This window comes from Bos grunniens, chromosome 8 (genome assembly GCF_055505025.1).
Source record: "Bos grunniens cultivar Pamir isolate PY7600 chromosome 8, Bosgru_T2T1.0, whole genome shotgun sequence".
NCBI lineage: Eukaryota > Metazoa > Chordata > Mammalia > Artiodactyla > Bovidae > Bos > Bos grunniens.
Window position 1 is genome coordinate 27,345,541 of NC_141172.1, and position 24,462 is coordinate 27,370,002.

General features: G+C 38.3%; 1 protein-coding gene across 17 annotated transcripts in view; it reads right to left on the reverse strand.

The window, feature by feature from the left end:
- Positions 1-23,108, reverse strand: part of CCDC171 (coiled-coil domain containing 171) — a 340,483-nt gene extending 317,375 nt beyond the window's left edge. For 11 of the 17 annotated variants that reach the window (XR_015169517.1, XR_015169516.1, XR_015169518.1 and 8 more), the window contains exons 1-3: positions 22,105-22,244; positions 15,369-15,526; positions 3,375-3,510 (exon numbers count right to left, since the gene is read on the reverse strand). Coding sequence is in view for 14 of the 17 variants with exons in the window: in XM_086415037.1 (XP_086271163.1) it covers positions 3,375-3,510; positions 15,369-15,412 (180 nt within the window). In the remaining 3 variants the exon portion in view is untranslated. Of the gene's footprint in view, positions 1-3,374; positions 3,511-15,368; positions 15,527-22,104; positions 22,559-23,015 lie in introns of those variants that run through there. The other 6 variants (XM_086415038.1, XM_086415036.1, XM_086415031.1 and 3 more) reach the window with 4 other exon arrangements.
- Positions 23,109-24,462: the final 1,354 nt, after the last annotated feature.

Here is a 24,462-nt window from a genome sequence, read left to right on the forward strand (position 1 = left end):
CACTCTTAAATTCTGTGATCTAAACAAAGATTCATTAAATGATAATAAATACTTGCTATATCTCAAGTACAGTGAAAGTATAAAAACAAACATTATAGAGCTCTTGATCACAAGTAATGAAATACTATAGAAAAGCATAAGGGATTAGTTTTACAAAAGAGGTAAAAATATTATGATAGTTCAAAGAAAATCAAAATTACTTATTGCTGGAGGGAGAGAAAGAGATGGCGGATGAGAGAGAACATTATTATAAAGGAAAGCACAGAGCTACTACATCAGGCTAGAAATAATGGTTCAATTACTAAGAAAGAAGAAAAGACAAAAAGAATTTCTAAAGGGCAACATCAGAAATTACCGTTAAGTAGCTGTGTAGCTGTTAATATGTAGAACACAGAAGGAGTTATACTCTTTCTAGCATATAAAAAAAATTTTCATTTAAAAAATGTTATAAAAGTAACTTCAGCACACTTACACTCACAAAATAAGAATCTACAATTATCTTTTAATATAGTAAGTTAATGAAAAAAATAAAACCTTAATTACACATTCAAGGTAACTCCATTAATTTCAGAATCACTCCATCCCTCAGGAATAAAGCTGTTAACATCTGGGCATCCCAGTTATGCCAGTCATTTACCTGTTTGCGCTCAGACCCACTCCACCCCCTATCCTTCTCCACACTGCTCTGTATTCCAGGAACTACACGTGCCATGATGACCTGACCATGGCTTCTCAAGAGTCTGAGTCAATAAGAGGCACTGTGCTGTACCTGAGGACAGGAAAGGAGAAGCCAGGGTATTTGTCCCTCTCTCAATCTACCCTGAGTAGCATCTCTTCCTTGTGCTTGCAAATACTTCTAGATAGGCCCTCCATCCATGGCCCTAATTTTTTCAACCTTAGGAGTGGAAGTGGCTTCCTAATGTTACTACCCTCTGGGTCACCTTAACATCCCCCATTTGTCTCTACCTCTTCTGGTATTTGTGTAATCAATTCCACTTGGACATCAAGTAGTATTACTCTTAATATCAGAAATAGTTTCGAGATGGGTTCTCTGTTCTGTAAGCTTGGGGTTTTTTTTTTTTAATTTTTAAATTCTACCTATAAATGATACTGAGCTTCCCAGGTGGCTCTAGTGGTAAAGAATATGCCTGCTGATGCAGGAGACTCAGGAGATGCAGGCTCAATCCTCGGGGTGGGAAGATCCCCTGGAGGAGGAAATGGCAACCCACTCCAGTATTCTTGCCTAGAGAATCTCATGGACAGAGGAGCCTGGCAGGATACAGTCCATAGGGTTACAAAGAGTCAGACACGACTGAAGCGACCTAGCATGCACGTATAAATGATATCATTCAGTATTTGCCTTTCTCTGTCTGACTTATTTCACTCACCGTAATGCCCCCAAGGTCCATCTATGTTGTCACAAATGGCAAGAGGCACTCTTTTTATGGCTGAGTAATATTCCATTAAATATATGTATTGTGTGTGTGTATATACAAACATTTTCTTTATCCATTCAGCTATTGATGGACACTTAAAGATATTTTATGCCAATCACCCAGTGTATTAGTATTAGTGTTAGGAGCACCTGATAAGGCAAATATCTGGCCTTAGTTTTTAGATGCTGCCTTGCTTTATAATGGACACATTTAGAAATCATATGGCTAAAAAAAATATTAAATATTAAATTAATATATATGTAAAATATATATGTAAAATCATCTAAACATCTAAAAATCATCTAAACAAATAATTGAAACAATAAGAATGTATAGTAATTGGAGCTGAACCAATCATAACTACCTATTTTGAGAAAGTTCCCTTTCTTCCATAAGATAATTTCCTATCTCTTTAACGTGAACACATAATCCAAAATATTTTGATCATATGAAAGGCAGTAAATGTATGTTCTGCTAAGAGAAATGTGATAACTATATATGTATGTGAAAGAACATATTTAATGGATGAATGATTATCACAATACTAATATTCTCAAGTAAAATGTATGATTGGTTTTAAAAAATATGTTTTGGAGATTATGAATAATTAGCACCCATTTAACAAATACAACTTGATATTCAGTATGTAATAATACAACATAAATAAAAGCAATTATTACTTCGATTATTTAAAATTATCTCAACTGCCATTAAAAATACAAATAAAACAGTTACATACTGATCACTTGTCATTTTAATCATAAACCATCATTCCTTAGATAAGCTGAAAAAAAATATTTATTAAACACACAATTACTGAGGACCTACTATGTGCCAATAAGCAACTCAGGAGGTACACAAAAAAAGCATGGTTACTGCATTCAGCTCTCAGGAAGCTTAAGGACTAAAGAAGATTAGGTAAGTGTGAAATAAATGTTCTAGCTCTAAAATATCTGTAACAACATATTATAGAAGAGCAGAGAAAAGAGTAATTATTTTCACCTTTAAAAAGCTTTAAAAGGTGTCCCAACAGAACAGCATTGGAATTTAACAAAAACAGAAGGAAAATACACAGTTTACGTTTGACTGTCAATACATTACAACCAGTATTACTGTTCACAGGCACTTCACAAGTTCTATTTCACCTAATTATCTCAACAACCCTGAGGACCAGTGTTTCACAAGGAGAAACCAATGATGTACAAGATAAATAACTTGCTGAAGGCCACATACCTTGTAAATGGAAGGACCAAGAATGAGTCCAGGTCTCTGTAATTCGATATTTTTTTCACTACATCAGGCTACCTAAGCTGAGCTTTAAGAATGAGTAAGATTTAAATAGAGAAAAAGAAGAAAACAGAGAAAAAAGACAACAGACAGAAGAGACATACACATATAATTCATGAATTATCCTAGAGTAAAAAGTAACTACTGTCTTTGGAATATATGCATATACATGTGAAATACGTATATTTATATACACACATGCTAATAAAAGATATAATAATATAATTAAAAAAGAAACTACAATAATTCATGAATTACACTATGATTAAAAGGTCCATACTCAAATTTAAGAGGCTGTTCCATGACTGAGACCATAAGGAACCTACATTAAGATTTCCAAAACGTCTGATTTACAAATATCCCTTAGTCACCAAACAAATACATCAATTAACACTTTTGATCAAATGTGTTGATCGTTAATTAAAATAAAATTAAGACAACATACAAATAAATTAAAAAGTTCATTAAATTTCTACTTTAACACTCAAACAATTTCATTATATTTAAAAAATCATGTTATATTAATTTCCTTTTTAAGCACGAGAATGTTATAGTGATAAATGTTGAAACAAGGAGTTTCTAATATGTGAAATGAATCTAAAATAATCAAACCCTACGTTTAACGTTATATAAGAAGAAAATAAATTCTACCTCTGCATTGTGCTTAGTTGTTATTTCTAATTTTTCTTTCTTAGCCCGATGGAGTTTCTTTCTGAGATCAGCAGTAATATCCAAGTCTGTTTCACTTTTAACCATTTGTTTTATATCAGATGAGGCATTCTTCAACCTATCAAAAGAAAATATAATTCTTATTAAGTAAATTTCAGGCACTTCTGGTATATCTGATAATTTACTTCTCAAAAAACAGGGGACATGCTATGGTCCTTGCCCGAAAGAAATGTTCCAGTAAAACACTGACTGCAAAAGCTAAGACAGAAATGCAAAGCAGTATATAAACAAATCACTGTCCACTGGGAAACCACCACACTGTTCAAGACAGGTTATTCAAGGTTATCTCATCCTACCACAAGCTGACAAGTTTTGGAGACGACTGAGTTCTTTCCTTACTACTCTTTTAAATAACATGTTTAAATTATGCAAATAAAACACATACTACAAAAAGTATAAAAGAATACAGATTCATGCTTTAAAATGAAAGACTAAAGCACTCTCTTTTCCCAAAATTAAAATTTTAACCAAAATAACAGCAAAGAGAATAAAGAGATATAAACGCAAAAGGAGAATGAAAATAGGAGATGAGATAGTAGCTATAAAATATTGGAAGTTGGAATGCAGGTGGATAAGTGGTGACTGACTGACATAAGCAACCTGAATTCAAAGCCAAAGAAGACAACTGGATTTACACCAAAGTCACCAAAAAGCTCACTTCATTGGCAACATCCTTTAAAATGGGGGTAAAACTAGAGCAGAAAACAGAAGAATTGGTTGAAAGTCTGCCAAAGAAATAATGAGCTCCTCAGATCCTCTACCCTATACACCACACACTGGGTATTGATTTCTCCCCCACTCTGGCAGAACACTAGGGGTTTAGTCCCTGGAGAGGATAAAACAGAACATCTCGGGATATCAGATACAAATGTGGTAAGTGTTCCACACCAAAAACAAGACATTCAAGTAAAAAGATATATAATAAATTAACATCCTTAATCTTCTAATATTTATTGTCTACCAGAACACTGGCAACCAAAACAGTGACTGAAGGATCTTCCCTGGAGAATCTAACCAGCAGGCAAAAAAGACCTAAAGAGGATAATGCTAGAAGTTTTCCAGCCAAACAGCTTAATCAGATCAGCTGACAGAGAATACCTCGCACACAGAGCTTCCTATCATCTTTTTAGGCCTTTGCTTCTAAATATGAACAGACAGCCAAGGATCACCAGAAACTAAGCAGCATTTAACAAGAAAGACAGAGACCACAAGGGGCAGGGAAGAAGTCAAAGATTATTCCAGGGAAATATAACTTTAAACAGAGAGAAAGGGAAAACCCCTAACATTAAAATGCTCAGAAAAATAGGAAGAGATAAAAAACCCATAAAACAAAAACTAGATGCAATTTTAAATGAAATATTCATCGAACAAAAAAAGAGAGCTCTTGGAAATCAAAACACAAGGTAAGAAATGAAAAACGAACTAAATGAAAGAAAAACATCCAAGATGCCTGAAAAAATCCCAAGCAAAAATAATTGCCACTTCAGAATCCTACGCTCAATAAGTACCGTTCAAAGCCAAGAGTATGAGAAAGACTACTGCAGTTCTGTAAGACATCAAACCATTTACCTACAATGAATTTTCTCAAGGGGATACTGGAGACCTGCTTCACCAAAATAAAACCCACACTGAAAAAAAGACATGGAATTCCAGCAGTAGGGTATTCAAGACAAGAAAACAGCAAAGGGATGTCTAAGACAGGACTCTTGAGAGTCCCTTGGACGGCAAGGACATCAAACCAGTCAATCCTAAAGGAAATCAACCCTGAATACTCACTGGAAGGACTGATGCTAAAGCTGAAGCTCCAATACTTTAGCCACCCAATGCGAAGAGGCAACTCACTGGAAAAGACCCTAATGCTGGGAAAGATTGAGGGCAAAAGGAGAAGGGAGCAGCAGAGGATAAGATGGTTGGATAGCACCACTGGCTCAATGGACATGAATCTGAGCAAACTCTGGGAGATTGTGAAGGACAGGGAAGCCTGGCGTGCTGCAGTTAATGGGGTAACAAAGAGTTGGACACGACTTAGCAACTGAGCAAGAAGACAGAAGAATGGAAGGAGGCGCCCAGTGAGAACTGTGGGATAATGTCCCAACTGAACTGGCCAGCACCTCCAGGAGTGATTTCTTTAAGAACACGAAAACAGAAAATAACAGAATATATCAACTACGTGAATAATATATTGAGAGATTTCTAAAACTTGGCAGGAGAATGAAGTTGAATTCATAAATATGTGGCAATTAAGTCAAATAAACAATAAATGAGAAAACTACTAAATTCAAGGAAAACAAGATGTATAAGAGAGAAAAATTGCCACAAAACACTACTACATGGCTCAACTGGAAAATTTTCATAATTAAATAATAAACATTGAATAACTAATCTAGCCAAGATTATATATCACTAAATGAAGCGAGAATAAAAAAGAGAGGCAAACGTGAAAACTAAATTATGAACTTCTATAGCAGAAAGTCAGTAGATAATGGCTAAACCTGAAAAATCAAATAGCAATATAAAATTTTTATTGAAGAAATATGGATTTTAAAAAAGCATCTCAGAAAGTTGAAAATGATTATTTATAGGGATAAAGAAAGTTATTTGTCTCAAGGTAGTAAGTACTGCTATTTTTTCTAACAGCAGTAAGAAAGCCTTATAGAACAATTAATCTTTTAACAATGTTCATATGCAATTTTAATCACAGATCACAGATCTATCACAGAAGTATCACAGATCACAGCCTTGTCAAGGCGAAGGAGCTTGTGTAACTCAATGAAGCCATGAGCCATGCCATGCAGGTCTACCAAAAACAGATTGGTCACAGTGAAGAGTTCGGAAAAAATGTGGTCCACTAGAGGAGGAAATGGCAACCCACTTAAGTATTCTTGCCACGAGAACTGCATGAAAAGTATAAAAAGGTAAAAAAATATGTCACTAGAAGATGAGCCACCCAGGTCAGAAGGTGTACATTATATTACTGGGAAAGAACAGAGGACAATTACTAACAGCTCCAGAGAAAATGAAATAGCTGGGCCAAAGCAGAAATAAGGTTCAGTTGTGTGTCTGGTGGTGAAAGTAAAGTCCGTTGCTGTAAAGAACAATATTGCATAGGCACCTGGAGGGTTAGGTCCTTGAATAAAGGTAAGTTAGACATGATCAAACAGGAGATGGCAAGAGTGAACATTGACCTCTTAGGAATCCATGAACTGAAATGGACAGGAATGAGTGAATTTAATTCAGATGACCATTATATCTACCACTGTGGACAACAAAAGGCAGAAGAACTAGAGATCAAATTGCCAACATCCACCAGATCATAGAAAAAGCAAATGAATTCCAAAAAATATCTACTTTTGCTTCACTAACTACACTAAAGCCTTTGACTGTACGAACCACAAAAAAATGGAAAATTCTTAAAGAGATGAAAATACCAGACTGTTTTACTTGCCTCCTGAGAAATATGTATGCAGGACAAGAAGCAACAGTCAGAACTGGACATGAAACAACAGACTGGTTCAAACTTGGGAAAGGATTACATCAAGGCTGTATATTGTCATCCTGCTTATTTAACTTAAATGCAGAGTACATCACGTGAAACGCCAGGCTAGATGACTCAAGCTGGAATCAAGATTGATGAGAGAAATACTAACAACCTCAGATATGCAAGTGACACCACTCTAATGGCAGAAAGTGAAGAGGAACTAAAGAGCCTCTTGATGAAGGTAAAAGAGTAGAATGAAAAAGCTGGCTTAAAACTCAACATTCAAAAAATGAAGATCATAGCATCCGGTCCCATCATTTCATAGCAAAGGTCCGTCTAGTCAAGGCTATGGTTTTTCCAGCGGTCATGTATGGATGTGAGAGTTGGACTGTGAAGAAAGCTGAGCGCCAAAGAATTGATGCTTTTGAACTGCGGTGTTGGAGAAGACTCGAGAGTCCCTTGGACTGCAAAGAGATCCAACCAGTCCATCCTAAAGGAGATCAGTCCTGGGTGTTCATTGGAAGGACTGATGTTGAAGCTGAAACTCCAATCCTTTGGCCACCTGATGCAAAGAGCTGACTCATTTGAAAAGACCCTGATGCTGGGAAGATTGAAGGCAAATGTAGAAGCGGGCAGCAGAGGATAAGATGGTTAGATAGCATCACCGACTCAATAGACATGAATTTGACCAAACTCTGGGAGAGAGCAGAGGACAGAGGAGCCTGGCATGCTGCAGTCCACGGGGTTACAAAGAGCTGGACATGACTTAGCGACTGAACAAGAAAAACAAAAATGGAATTTTAGTTTTTTAATATAAGACTAAAATAATAAAGAATCAATGAAACCAAAATTTGGCTCTTTAAGAAGGTCAATAAACTTAATAAACTTTTAGTTAGCTAGACAAAGAAAAAAAGAGAAGAAACTCAAAGTATTAAAACAAAGAATGAAAGAGTGAATGGCACTACCAACCTAGAAGGATTATAATGAGTAACATGAACAACTTTATGATAACAAACTAGACAATTTAAATCAAATGGACAAATTCCTAAAAAGATAGTAATTACTAAAACTAACTCAAAAAGAAATGTAAATCAGAACAGACTTTTAGCATTAAATTAATATATTTCAAATCTAACCATAAGCCAAGTCTAGATTGCTTCACGAGTAAACCCTACCAAACTTTAAAGAAGAAATAACACCAATCCTCACACTAGAAGTGGGCTAAACGTTTCTCAAAATCATTCTGAGTCTGAGACAGACATCACGAGAGAGAAAGGGTAATAGACCAATATCTTTCATGAAGAGAAATACAAAAAATCCTCAACAAAACATTAGCAAACCAAATCCAGCAACATCATAAAAGAATTAAATTACAACATGACTAACTGGCATTTATCCCCAAAGTAGAAAATTCATATAATGTCTGAAACTCAATTGATGTAAAATACCATTTTACTAAAACAAAAGACAAAAACTACATATCTCAATAGATGTACAAAATCCAGCACCCATTTATGATAAAAAAAAAAAAAACTCTCAACAAATTGGGAATACCAGGAAATTTTATCAATCTGTGAAAGGGCCTGAATGAAAAACTGCCAAAAAGTAGCATCAAACTTAATGGTAAAAGTTTAAAAACTGAAAGTTTCTCCTAAGTCTGGGAACAAAACTAAGATGTCTAGTATTTTTATTCAAGACATGTTGGAGCTTATAGACAATGCAACCAGGAAAGAAAAAGAAAAAAAAAACAAGGCACAAATACTGAAAGGGAAGAGGTAAAACCGTATGTAATTACAAAGGACATGATCCTTCAAGATTATCCTAAGAAATTCATTAAGAAGCAAAAAGACTAGAACAAAGAACAATTTCAGCAAGGTCAAAGAATATAATATTAATAGACAAAAACCAATCACATTTCTAAACACTAGCAATAAATAATCCAAAAAGAAATTTAAAACATAATTCCACTTACACTAGCATCAAAAAATAGATTTAGGATTAAATTTAACAAAAGATGTGTAAGACTTCTACAGTGAAAAGTACAAATTATTGCTGAAATAAATGGAAGACCTAAATAAATGAAGTCTTTCCACATTACATTCATATATTTGAAGACGAGTACTTTAAGGTGGTCACTTTCTCCAAACTGAATATGGATTCAACATATTCCCTACCAAAATCCCAGCAGCTTTTATTTTTTGTAGAAACTGACAAGCTGCAAGCAACTATACTCTGAGTGCATGTCAAGTCGCTTTAGTCATGTCCGACTATTTTCAACGCTATGGACTGTAGCCCACCAGGCTCCTTTGTCTATGGGATTCTCCAGGCAAGAATACTGGAGTGGGCAGCCATTTCCTTTTCCAGAGGATCTTCCCAACCCAGGGATTGAACCTGTATCTCTTTTATGTCTCCTGCATTGGCAGGCATGTTCTTTACCACTAGTGCCACATGGGAAGCCCCACAACTATACTCTAGTAAAAAATTAATTCAAAAAATAAAAATATATAAAAATGGTTTTCTGAGCAAAAACTCCATATTTTTTATGAAACCTTTTATCTATACATTTTAAAAACTGTGTTATCATTCTAATACATGGATAATTTGTCTTTAAAAATATAGCACCACAGCTTTCAGAACAAGGCCCATACAGAGTAAGCCTGATGGTGTGAAGCACAATGTGTACACAAGCCTATGAGATGATCTCTGTGGGAGCCATTTACAATTGCTTTCTTAAATATGACAACTATTTTAACTATTGTGATTATTCTGTAAGCATTAGGTTTTCAGACTTACTAAGCCAAAACCAAATGAACATGGAATCTTCTTTACACTTAAAAAAAAAAAAGAAAGAAATTGACAAGCTGACCCAAAAATTTATATGGAAAAGCAAAGGACTCAGAAAATCAAAATAATCTTTAGCAAAAACAAATGGGAGGACTTGCACCTTCTAAATCAAAAAACCATAAAACTACAGTAATCAAAACCATGTAGAATTGACTGAAGAACAGACAGGTAGATCAGTATACCAGAATTGAGACTATAAAATAAACTCATATATTTACATGTAGTCAATTAATTTTCAACAAAGCTGCCAAGGCAATTCAATGGGGAAAAGAGAATCTTATCAACAGATGGTACTTCAGTTCAGTTCAGTTCAGTCTCTCAGTAGTGTCCGACTCTGCGACCCCATGGACTGCAGCACACCAGCCTTCCCTGTCCATCACCAACTCCCGGAATTTACCCAAACTCATGTCCATTGAGTAGGTGATGCCATCCAACCATCTCATTCTCTGTCATCCCCTTCTCCTCCCGCCTTCAATCTTTCCCAGCAGCTGGGTCTTTTCAAATGAGTCAGCTCTTCACATCAGGTGGCCAAAGTATTGGAGTTTCAGCTTCAGCATCAGTTCTTCCAATGAATATTCAGGACTGATTTTCTTTAGGATGAACTGATTGGATCTACTTGTAGTCCAAGGGACTCTCAAGAGCATTCTCCAACACTACAGTTCAAAGGCATCAATTCTTTGGTGCTCAGCTTTCTTTATAGTCCAATTCTCACATCCATACATGACCACTGGAAAAACCTATAGGCTTGACTAGACGGACCATTTTGGCAAAGTAATGTCTCTGCTTTTTAATATGCCGTCTAGGTTGATCATAACTTTTCTTCCAAGGAGTAAGCATCTTTTAATTTCATGGCTGCAATCACCCATCTGCAGTGATTTTGGAGCCCAGAAAAATAAAGTCTGGCACTATTTCCACTATTTCCCCATCTATTTTCCATGAAGTGATGGGACCAGATGCCATGATCTTCGTTTTCTGAATGTTGAGCTTTAAGCCAACTTTTTCACTCTCCTCTTTCACTTTCATCAAGAGGCTCTTTAGTTCTTCTTTGCTTTCTTCCATAAGGGTGGTATCATCTGCATATCTGAGGTTATTGATATTTCTCCCAGCAATCTTGATTCCAGCTTGTGCTTCATCCAGTCCAGCATTTCTCATGATGTACTCTGCATATAAGTTAAATAAGCAGGGTGACAATATACAGCCTTGACGTACTCCTTTTCCTATTTGGAACCCGTCTGTTGTTGCATGTCTAGTTCTAACTGTTGCTTCCTGACCTGCATACAGGTTTCTCAACAGGCAGGCCAGGTGGTCTGGTATTTCCATCTCTTTCAGAATTTTCCACAGTTTATTGTGATCCACACAGTCAAAGGCTTTGGCATAGTCAATAAAGCAGAAATAGATGTTTTTCTGGAACTCTCTTGTTTTTTCCATGATCCAGCAGATGTTGGTAATTTGATCTCTGGTTCCTCTTCCTTTTCTAAAACCAGCTTGAACATCTGGAAGTTCACGGTTCATGTATTGCTGAAGCCTGGCTTGGAGAATTTTGAGCATTACTTTACTAGCATGTGAGATGAGTACAATTGTGCAGTACTTTGAGCATTCTTTGGCATTGCCTTTCTTTGGGATTGGAATGAAAACTGACCTTTTCCAGTCCTGTAGCCACTGCTGAGTTTTCCACATTTGCTGGCATATAGAGTGCAGCACTTTCACAGCATCAGCTTTTAGGATTTGAAATAGCGCAACTGGAATTCCATCACCTCCACAGCTTTGTTCGTAATGATGCTTCCTTAGGCCCATTTGAGTTCACACTCCAGGATGTCTGGCTCTAGGTGAGTGATCACACCATCGTGATTATCTGGGTTATGAAGATCTTTTTTGTATAGTTCTTCTGTGTATTCTTGCCACCTCTTCCTAATATTTATGCTTCTGTTAGGTCCATATCATTTCTGTCCTTTATTGAGCCCATCTTTGCATGAAATGTTCCCTTGGTATCTCTCATTTTCTTGAAGAGATCTCTAGTATTTCCCATTCTGTTGTTTTCCTCTATTTCTTTGCACTGATCACTGAAGAAGGCTTTCTTATCTCTCCTTGCTACTCTTTGGAACTCTGCATTCAGATGTTTATATCTTTCCTTTTCTCCTTTGCTTTCACTTCTCTTTTCATAGCTATTTGTAAGGCCTCCTCAGATAGCCATTTTGCTTTTTTGCATTTCTTTTTCTGGGGAAGAGAAAAGAAGGGTTTGCCATTCCCTTCTCCAGTGGGCCACATTTTGTCAGAACTCTCCACCATGACCCATCCATCTTAGGTGGCCCTACACAGCATGGCTCATAGTTTCATTGAGTTAGACAAGGCTGTGGTCCATGTGATTAGGCTAGTTAGTTTTTTGTGATTGTGGTTTTCAGTCTATCTGCTCTCTGTTGGAGAAGGATAAGAGGCTTATAGAAGCTTCCTGATGGGAGAGACAAATGGTACTGAAACAACTGATATCCACAGGCAAAATGATAAATTTAGACTCTTACCTCACACCATACATTAAAAAGTAATTTCAGGGACTTCCCTGGTAGTCCAGCGGTTAAGAATCCACCCCGCAATGCAGGGGATAAAGGTTCTGTCCCTTGTCAGGGAACTAAAGATACCATCTGCCACTGAGCAACTAAGCCTGCGTACGACTACTAAGCCCGCAGGCCACAACCAGAGAGTCCACGCACCGCAGGGAAAACATTCCACATGACTCAGTGAAGATCCCACACGCCGCAGCTAAAACCTGACGCAGCCAAATTAATAAATATATATATATTTTTTAAAGTAACTTAAAATGAAGCCCAGACTTAAGTGTAAGAACTAAAATTATAAACATTCTAGAAAACGCAGGAGAAAAATCGCCATGACCTTAAGTTGGACAAAGATTTCTTAGATATGAAGCCAAAAGCACAATCCATAAAGAAAAAGAATTGAACTTTATAAAAATTAGTAACTCTTACACTTCAAAAGACATTATTAAGAAAATGAATTCAAGCCAACAAATGGGAAAAAAAAATTAGCAAAGAATGTCCCTGATAAAAGACTTGTATCCAAAATATGTAAAGAACTATTAAAGCTCAGTAACAAAAAGACAAGTAAAAATTTAAAATTGGGCAAACAATCTCAATAGGCTTTTCACCAATGAAGATACACAAATGGCCAAAAAATGCACGTACAAATATGTTCAACATCATCGCTCTTTAGGAAAATAAAAATAAAATCACCGTGACATACCACTTTCACTAGATTGGCTATAACCAAAAAGTCAGAAAATAACAAGTGCTGGTGAGGATGTGGAGAAACTAAAACCCTTATACACTGCTGGTAGAAATGTAGTATGATTCAGTCACTTCAGAATGCAATTCAGTAGTTTCTTAAAAATGTTAACATAAATTTACTATATGACGGAAGTAACAGTGTTCCTAAGAATCTACCCAAGAGAAAATGAAATAGTATTTCCATGCAAAGACTTGTACACAAGCGCTCACAGCAGCATTATTTATAATAGGCAAAATGTGGAAACAATCCAAATGTCCATCAACTGATGGATGGTTAAACAAATTGTACATATCCATAAAATGGAATATTCAGCAATGAGAAGAAACAAAGTACTGACACATGTTATAGCATGATAAATTCAAAGAACATGCCTAATGAAAGAAGACAGACACAAATGATTTCATATTGTATGATCCCATTTATATGAATTATTCAAAAAATGCAAATCTACAGAAACAGAAAGTAGATCAGGGGTAAATAGCAGAGTTTAAATAACTTCATTGGTCCAAATTCTAGAATTCTGAAGAGTAATGTACTTATAGGAGATCAGCCCTGGGATTTCTTTGGAAGGAATGGTGCTGAAGCTGAAACTCCAGTATTTTGGCCACCTCATGCGAAGAGCTGACTCATTGGAAAAGACTCTGATGCTGGGAGGAATTGGGGGCAGGAGGATAAGGGGACGACAGAGGATGAGATGGCTGGATGGCATCACTGACTTGATGGACGTGAGTCTGAGTGAACTCCAGGAGTTGGTGATGGACAAGGAGGCCTGGCGTGCTGTGATTCATGGGGTTACAGAGAGTCGGACACGACTGAGCACCTGAATTGAACTGAACGTACTTATTAAAAATTATGATACATGTATATTAATTTGGCAAGCTGGTCTCCCAAATATTGAAAAACAAGATACTAAATATTGTAAATATTATTCTAATTTTTAAAATATGCATTTATAAATATATGTGTATGTTGAAAAGAAAAATTCTGTGCAGATATAAACCAAAATACTATCAGTGTTAACTCTTAAGTGGTAAGATTATAAGCAGTTTCATTGTTTCATTCACTTGTTTTTTTAAATAATTCTAAAAACACATGCATTATCAGCATTAAAATATGTATTAAAATATACATATCTATGTGCTTATATAAAATCAGCTATTAGATAGAGAAGGAACCTTGAAGATACCCTGTTTAGCAGTATCTGAACCATCTTCACTAAAGTGGTGGAGAACTAACTGATGACACTTCACTCTTAACCCTTGAAACATTTGGTAAAACAAAGAATTCTTGAGATAAAATTTGAACAAAGAAAAATGCTAATATTTTACTCATTTATTCTCTATCTTGCTCCAGAAAGAATTTAAGGTAGCTCCTGGAGACAGGTGGAAAATGTTTATATAGCAAATCCTATTTATAAAGCAAAGTACATGTTAGCCACCATACTTGCCGCACCCACACATTCCTGCTGAAAAGGTGCGCAAAATGACTTCTTCTCTAAATGTCAACAATTACTATCCCTACCCCACTCCCATTGCTTCTCTAAAATATATTTAAAAGGGAAAATTAAAAAAGAAAATTTAAAAACAGATAAAATTCAATCTTAAGGCATTTATTATCAGATTCAACAAACAGAAAATTACTCTCTAATGTGCTTATAAAAGTTTCTAAACACCTATTTTCAATTTCTGTACTTATTTCTTTGTAAACCAGGTTTTGAGTTGCACTCTCCAGAATGGCTCCATTTTATATTATAGACTTAAGAGTTTTTATATTATACACATGAGAAATGAATAAACCAAAGGCAGGCACCTCACTCAAAGGCAGATATGAATGGTACAAAAAAAGGTGAGCAACAGCAATTCTTAGAATGTAAACTCCAAGTAAAGGAGCAGTTAGCAACAGGAGCTAAAACTAACAAAATGCTTAACTAGGGGGATGAATCAGTCGGGACAATGAGGAAGTAAGAGAAAAACAGAGCAACACATATTATGGCAAGCCAAGTAATAATGAATACGCAGAAGAAAAGATTTAGAGAAGTGGAAAAGAATAAGCAAGTCTCTAGGGACCAAAGAAAGTAGACATTGAGTTAAGAAAGGAGCACAAAGAGCCACATAAAGTCTCCAGACCCAGGTCTGATTTTTACCAGGCATCACCCCTGCTCTTCCAGTCCCATGAAACTGCCATTTCCCTTACCATCTCATGAGAATTCTTACAATCAGCCACCCCAACCACTTACTTCTCCATGGTCCTTGCAACCAAAAGCATTCCTCAACTCGTAGAAGATACTGAAGGCTTACCTCTGGATATCACCAGGGGTATTACTCGAAGCATTTGAATTCATGACAAGTCTTCCAATTCTTTCAAAATATCCCACTGTTGCTTAATGATATACTTCGTTACTGATGATTTAAACTGTCCAAGATGTCTGTGGCTTACAGGTTACATGGACTGAAGTCTGTTGAAGTAAACCATATAATAGTAGTTACTTATGTGAGTCCTGAGACGATGAGTGATTTTTCTTTTATGTATGAGTGTATATATATATATATATGTGTGTATATATATAATGTTTTCTTTATCCATTTATCTATTGATGGACACTTAAAAGATATTTTGTACCAATAACCCAGTGTGTTAGCATTACGAGTACCTGATAAGGCAAAAATCTGGCCTTAGTTTTTAAATAGTTTCATTTCTCTCTGCTTTGCTTTATAATGGACATGTTTAAAAATTATATGGCTAAAAAATTAATACAAGAGGCCAGGGCATTGAATGATAATTACTTGAATGATAAATGATCCGCCAAGGCACATACACCATCATGAAGGAAAAACAGAAGAATTATTTAGTAAAATTGTAGGTGTCCAAGGATAGCTAGAAGACCTCCCCCCACCAAAATCTAACCTGATCTGTCCCTGCTCGTAATAAACAATCCTAAGAGAGATCACTGAAAGAAGGACTCAAATAAGCCAACTGAGATGTAGACCCAAACACAGGACTAAGAACAGGACTAATGGTTCCTAGAACCAAACACTAGGGGATCTTCAAAACACTGATTCACACGGCTGATGCAGAATAGCTTGACCTAGACAAAGAAGATGGAATGCTTACCAAGATGAGGGGGGAAATCCCATTTTATTTTATTCCTCCTAAATACTACGCTTGGGAACAGTGGTAGACAAACACACACCACTATCATTAATTTCTTGAACACCTAGTGCAGTAAGCACTGTCCCTGGTATTTATACACAGAGCTATGGAACTCTGATCCTTACAACACCACAATATAAAGATTATCCCATTTTTTAAAAGAGAAATCTAAGACAGATATTATAAGTCATTTGTCAAAAGTCACATAGTTACAGGATCAAAATTCCAACTTGTTACTATCTAACTATATAACTCTAAGCCCAAGCTCATTCTACAAGGTCACTGTTGATACAGGTAAATTATAATTATCTTACCTGAGGTTTATTATCCTCATTTCAATTACAGAAATGCATCTGATTCACAGAGGCTTAAATGACTTGCCTATAGCCAGTCAGCTACTCAGTAGAGGACACCGAAGAATCAAGCTCTTCTGATACTGAGTCTCAAAATCTTTTCATCTTACCACTGTGCCCTCAAAGTTCAAACTCCAAAGAATCTGCCTTCAGAATGAAGTAAAAGAGTTAGAACTTGGAAGGGACTCTTTTATACTTAAGAGTCATGTCCAAGGCTCAAAAGTACATATATATATATAATGTTTTTTGTTTTGTGAAAACAATTAAATACATACACACATACCACATGTACAAACTTATGTGACACAAACAGAACCTCTATTTACCTCATAGGAAAAGAATTTACATACTTAGAGCCTTAATAATGTCTGTGTTTTTGACTTTGTTTTGATCTTGGGCAGAGAAATGTGGGGAAAGGTAGTTAACCAAACTTTAATATCATTGTTTCAATAAAGCTAAACTGACGAGAACCATCGTTTTTCAGTGCATTATTTTGGTATCTAACATCTTCAAACTTGAATGGTCGTCTAGAGAGAAAGGGTCTTCCCTACCTCAGACGCAAGTTTCACTGATTTCCAGATCACTGATACAGACAGCATAACAGGTAGATGGTTTCCCATGATCTCTGTCCCATGGTGTTTCTCTCTAGTATAATACCCTCCCCTTTACTGGGGAGAACCTGAGACTTGCTTCTAACCAAGATAACATGGCGAAGGTGACAGGCTGCACTCCCATGATTACTTAATGTTATATACGACTCTGTCCTAGCTGATGAAGTGACAGATAACCCCCAGCACGCTGTCACACTGTGAACTGCCAATGTAGAAGGCCAGTTGGCAGGGAACTGCAGGCACCCTCCCCAAAGGCAGTAAAAAGCCAGATCCCTCGATCATACAGATGCCAACAGGAAACACATTCTGGGCAATTCCCTGGAGATCCAGTGGTCAGGACCCTATGCTCTCACTGTAGGGAGCACAGGTTTGACCCCTGGTCAGGGAACCAAGATTCTGCAAGCCGATTCTGCAAGCCGCATGGCATAGCCAAAAAAAAAAAACATTCTGCCAACAACTTGAATGAACAGGATAGCAAATTCTTTCAAGTCAAGGTTCCACATAAGAACGCTGCCAGCAGCACCTTGATTGCAACTTAGTGAAACTCTGAACAGAGGGCTCACCTACACAGTGCCAGATTCCCAACCTATAGAAACTGAGAAATAATAAATCAGGGCTGTTTTAAGCCCCTAAGTTTGTGGTAACTTGTTACACAATAGAAAAATAATACAGATAACAAGCTTGAAAATGCATTTGCAGAGTTAAAAAGAAAAAAGAAAAGAGAAAGAGTTAATATGTAAAGTACAAAATGGATTCTGACATCAACCCTGCCTACATGTGTATGTCACTTTGTTTTTCCATAGGTTAATTTCCTAATGAATTTATATAGCAGAGTTTGTAAAAATCCTATCTAAGGTAACAGAAAAACGAGAAAGTCATGGGCAATGTTTACAACAAACAGAACAAAATACAAATGAATAAGGGCAAACCAGCAACAACCACAAAACCCACATGGAGGTGGAGGTATCCATACAGAAGAAAGCAAAGGGAAATAACAAGACCCCCCTGAAAGAACCCCCAAAGGATCAACAGATAGTTAATGGAAAGCATGGCAGGAAAATCTGAGAGCAAGGGCTGAAAGTGACACATGAAACAGACACATGGTAGGACAGTCTCCTCACAGACTTTCATTACTGACCTGCCAAGGTGCCCTTCGTGAACAGGGGCCCACACTAATGAGAATCAGTAGAAAATGGAATCAGGGGAAATAAAGACAAAGTAAAGAGATAGCTCAGACCAAACTGTAGGAGGAAACAAGGCCAGGAAATCTCAATACCAAGCACTCACAACAAAATAAGGCAGGGTTTTGTGAATTCTGAAAAGCTTTCCTTTACCATGCTCAAAATTCAGGAAGACTAACCTTTCATAAAAATCAGCAACAGAAAACCAGAGTGTTCAAATTTCATACAAATATGAGGAGAAAGAGAGTAAGGAACGGAATGGACTCCTGAAAATGAAAGAATGACAGAAAGACAAGTCCACAAATCAGATTAAAACCATAACTTACTATTTCAAAACGAGCTACAAGGGGGACTACCCTGGTGGTCCAGTAGCTAAGACTCTGTGTTCCCAATGCAGGGGGCCTGGGTTGGATCCCTGATCAGGAACTAGATCCCACAAACCGCAACTAGGGTCTCACATGCCACAACTAAGATTCCACATGCTGCTGCAACAAAGATCAAAGGTCTCATGGGCCCAAACTGAGACTTGGCACAGTCAAATAAATAAAAGCAATTATTGAAAAAGATGAGCTACAAGACATTAACAAAATGGTATAAGGCATGAAAGGACAGGAATCAGAATTAGAAAACATCAGACATAAGATCAGACGAAGATTAGAAACATTAAAAAAAACAATTCTGCAGTGAAGACTAAAGTAGAGGGAACAAGAATAAATAGACATGATCAGAAAAAAAACTCTTAAAGGACATACAAAATTAAATAAAATTTTTAAACAAAAATTTAAGAAAACAAACCAAAATTATTCAAGAGAATGTGAAAATATACTGAAAACAGACAAAGAATAACCAACATGGAAATAAAAGAAGTCCCTGAATAAGCGATAAAGCAAGGGAAACAGAACAAACACTAAGAACTGTAATTCAAGAAAATTTTTCTTAAATATAAAAAGATTCTAATCCACAGTTCCAAAAAATAAGCTGCATATCTGAGGATACGAACCCAGCACAATCAATACCAAGACATATTCTAAGACAACTACTGGACTTTAGTAAAAAGTTGTACACAAATGTTCATAGCAGCATTGTTCATAAACAGCCAAGAAGTAAAAACACAAATATCCATCATTTGCCAATATATAAACAAACATGAAATATTATTCAACCATAAAAAGGAATGAAGTACCAATATATGCCACAACATGGATGAGTGTTGAAAACATTATGCTAAGTGAAAGAAGCCAGACACAAAAGGACACATATTTCATAATTCCATTATCTATGAACAAATTGATACCCCAAAGCCACACCCTTCCATCACCATTCCTACTGTGCACACACAAACATCCCTTCTCCAGGTATCACACTTAGATTATCTCATTTCACTCTACACCAACCCCAAGGGGAAGATACGTTAATATCCCCATTTTATACCCTGGGAAACTGGGGCTTAAAGATACTCAGTCACTTGTCCAAAGTCACATCTCTAGTAAGTGACAGAGTAAGGATTCAAATCCAAATTGGCTATCTCCAGAGCTTTGCTATGTACCGTTGCCATTAACCTTCAACACACGGCTCACCCCGTGGCATCCCTCACGTCAGGGAAGCACTTCTGCTCCATACTGCCGAGTTCTTAAACACAGATCATTCTTCCACACATCCAAACTACAAGTCAGGGTCTTAATAAAAGATGACCCAGATGTCCAGTGAATTTCTCAATCCAGAAGGGATTTCCACAGAGTTGGGCCAAAAGCAGGGCACCCATTGGGCAGTGATGGATAAAGGCAAAGTTTAAATCAGTTTCTTATGTTAATGTGTTAATATCTTTATGTTTCGGTAGTGAAGTTGGTCTATTCTCACCATTCCCACTAAAACAGATGAAAGAAAGTGAAAGTCGCTATGTCCAACTCTTCCTGAAACATGGACTATACAGTCCACCGAATTCTCTAAGCCAGAATACTGGAGTGGGTAGCCTTTCCCTTCTCCAGGGGATCTTCCCAACCCAGGGATCAAACCCAGGTCTTCCACATTGCAGGCAGATTCTTCACCAGCTGAACCACAAGAGAAGCCCCAAAACAGATTAGGGATGTTATGTACATCATTCATCAAGAAGTTTTTTAGAAATAGTTAATGGGGCAATTGAGGACAAGAGATCAATGGTCTGGACATACTGAGAGTAAGTACCAGCCAAAAAGACAATTCTGCTTTAAATTTCAGAGCTACTGCTGGTAAGTTTTCCTATCTCATATCTGAGTCCTTCTGTAGGTCATCCAGAATGCACTGATCTCTCTCAGTGCATATCACTCTGTACATACCAGGGGAAAGGGGAGAGGCAGGCAGAAATAAAAGATGAAAACTTATTATTGAGCACTTCCTACATGGCAGACACTACAAGAAGCATATCGGAGCTCAGTGAATCTTCCCAATACCCTACAGATTATTATGCACGTTTCACAGATGAGAACACTGAGGCTTGGAGAGGTTGAGTAACTTGTGTATAAAGATATCCAGTGGGAGGGTTAAAATTCAAGTTCATATTGTGGCTGACTCCTAAATCCATTATCTTTCACAACACAGTGCTATCTTCAATACTAACCACATCTGTAGTGTGGTGTCTATTAGCAAACATATATTTCACCTTTAAAAAAGATGTTGGGTTCTTTCATCAAAACAAAACCAAGACAAATGGGTTGAGGCAATCAAAGTATTTTAGGATTAAATGAGACTTCAGAGATCCAGTCTATCCTTCTTATCCGACAGATAAGGCATTTTCTTGCCCAGGGAGCTTAGGTGATTTGCCGGAGGTCACACAGCTAATAAAAGTCTCCACTAGAACTGATACAGAAAGCTCCAAACTAAAATTACTGCTTTCATCTTTCCTTGTAGGAGCTTGCACACTGCCTTTGTTTCCTCTTCATTTCATGGGAAACCAAGTTCCTTTCCTGCTCTCTGCTTGTTTTCTTACTAGACACTAACTGTTCAATAAAACAAGTGACAAAAAATGGTAGGTTCATAATCCTTCAAGATTATGAAAACAACTAAATAAAACATCAATGTGTAATGTGTTCAAAAAGATTTGGACACTAACTGAAATTGGTTCTCAAGTAAATTTAAGTGGTTATCATTTGCGATCTGCTTAAACGCGGGGGGGGGGGGGGGGGAGTGGAATTGCCTAGGATAAATATCACATGTAATAAAGAACAGTCAAAAGGAGACTCCACTTCTGCAGAAATCGTACAGCACGGAGCAACTCAGAGCTCTCTTTTCTCTTAAGAGTCATGAAGTAGAAGCTACAGAAGACAGCCTAGCACAACTCATTCTTTCACTTATCAAACATTTATACAGTGTCTAGTGTGTCGCTGTCATTTTTATTAAAAGGGATGAAAGTGATCTGATTCTTGTCCTCGAAGGACTTACTGATTCTTGAGAGGGAAAGAGCCCAGCAATCCGGAGTTGTAAACTTAAGAAGCTCCAAGTACAGGCCCTCTGAGTCCTGCCCTCTGGACCCTACCCAGTCCTCTGTGTACTGAGGCAGCGGTCTTTGGCTAGGATGATCCGGAAGCACCTTCCTCCAGGTGGGCGAAAAGGCGCAGCCCTGGGAACTGGAGGTGAGTCCCCATTGACAGAACAGCCTCAAACTCAGGGTCTCCCATAACCTTAACTGCAGCCCCTCTATAACCGTTCCTCTCAACACCTCCCAGCCCAGTCTTTCTCCTCCAAACTCCCACATCTGATGGTTACCTCAGGGGGCTCCCGCGATCCAAACTGCACACCCACGGCCCCTGCGGGCAGCTTCAAATCTCAAAGGCTGAAAGAGGCCCGGGCCGACCACTGGGTCAGAGCAAAAACTGTTGGAACCCGACGGACTCTAGGACCCGGGGAAGGGAAACGAATAGCACAGCGGTGAACGAAAGGAGACCAGCCCCCGAGAGACTGTGTTTACAACGGCCACTTCCGGAGACTAGACTTCTCTAGCAGACCTCCGCAGACTTTCGGGGGCCCCTAGCCCCACCCCGGCCTGCCCCTTTCCTCCCGCCTGCCGCAGCCCGCAGCTCCAGGATACGCACTCGGAGAACGCCGGGCTCGGATTGGAAGATCCGGGCCCGCGGAGCTGCGCGGCCTCGCTGGAAGGCAACCGGCGCATGCGCTGTTGCTGGGGAGCGGCGCGCTAGCCATCGCGCGCGGCCCCGATCCTGGCGCGTCTTTTCCGCGCGTGAAGACGCCGGGTCCCGCGCCCTAGAGTCTCGGCGTGAGGTTCCCGGGTCACAGTCTTAGAATCCCCAGAGAGCTGGCTGAAAAAGCCGGTTTCTAAGCCCTAGCTCAGAAACCCGCCTACTGAATAAAAATCTTAAGTCGAATCCCAGGTGCTCCATATTTAAGCTAGCTCCCCTGCTGATCCTTAGTATCACTGCCCTCCTTCGGGGTCCATAGTCCGGTGCCAGAGCCAGGGAGAAATTCTCTGGGCTTGGCTTCGGCACCAGTGCCTGGTTTCCCGCTTGTTTAGACAGCTCCCAACTGCCGGACGCTTCTAGTCCCCTTCTCCCATCCCCATTGTATCCCAGCTTGTGGTTGTAAACGGGGCCGGAAAGTGCGGGTCAGTGCGCTGATGCCGTTGCAGCGCCTCTAACTATAAATATTACATAAACAGGTACCTCGCGAAAAAGTCCTCGGAACCTTAGCGTGTGCTCCAGCTCCCTTTCCTGCCCTCCTCCTCTTCCTATGCCCCCACCCAACCCCGCAACACACACACACACAACACACGCTTTCTTCGTAGATAATTTATACTTAGATTTCTCCTGGAAGCCGCTAACGCCTCAGGGAGATTGGAAAACCAAATGCTCTTTTGTTCCTTGGCTATTGAAAGCCTATTCCCCAAAGAACAATGCAAACTGGAGGGATTTTGATAAAAGATTTTATCTTCAGCACCACTACCTCCTCTTCCCAAAAAGATGTTTAATACAAATCGAGCCTTTTATGCTAAAATAGTCCCGTATCGATTGTAATCAACCTGAAACCAGGTGTAACAGGGGCCGTCTTTCCGTCTCCCTCGTCCCCAGGAGAACCAACGGTCATAAATGCAAATACAAATTGAGATTAAGCCCTCCCAAGATTCGTGTAGCACTGAAACTTTAATTGGCCTGAGTTCAGTCATTTAGATTAAGAAAAGAGGCACATCTCGCTTAATAGTCTAGGCAGAAAGAGGATAATTGCTTCAAAGAGTTTATGGAAAGGAAAAAATAGCCTACTGTAACACGGAGAAAGGAAATTGGAAGTTACAACAAACTAACGATATTAGGACCTTTTTTTTTTTTTTACAAGTTTTAAATATTTATATTTTTTGTTTGTTTTATCAAAATAACAGAAGTGAATATGGTACAGCAAGAAATGCCAAAGGTACCACTATTGTTGTCGTTCAGTCCCTAAGTTGTGTCTCTCTGTGACCCCATGGAAGCAACATGCCGGATTCCCTGTCCTTCACCATCTCTTAGAGTTTGCTCAGACTCATGTCCATTGAGTTGGTGATGCCATCCAACCATCTCATCCTGTGTCGCCCCCTTCTCCTCCTGCCCTCAATTATTTCCAGCATCAAGGTCTTTTCCACTGTTAATGTCAACCCTGAACAAGCAGAAAAGCTTTATAGAGAGCTTTAAGTTCAATCTGGGAAGATTGATAGATTCAACAAGTTAGAAGGAATTGGAAGACATGGAAGTTACAAACATCAGGACAAAGAAACAGCATGAGGCATTTGGAAAACTGAAGAAAGTTGTGTGTGCATATCTTGGGGTTTGGGGGTGTGTGGGGGAGTAAGACGTCAGGCTGAAGATCACAGCGGGCCTTCTAGGTCATACTTCGTTTACCAAGCAACAGAGCTAATGAAGGATGCTGAGCAGAAAGTTCTAATAATTACACAGTAAATCAGACTGTTGGGGCTTCCCCGGTGCCTCAGTCATAAAGAATCCACCTCCCAGTGCAGGAGATGCAGGAGACTTGGGTTTGATCAGGAAGATCCCCTGGAGGAAGAAATGGCAACCCACTCCAGTATTTTTGCCTGGAAAATCCCAAGGACAGAGAAGCCCAGTGGGCCACAGTCCATGGGGT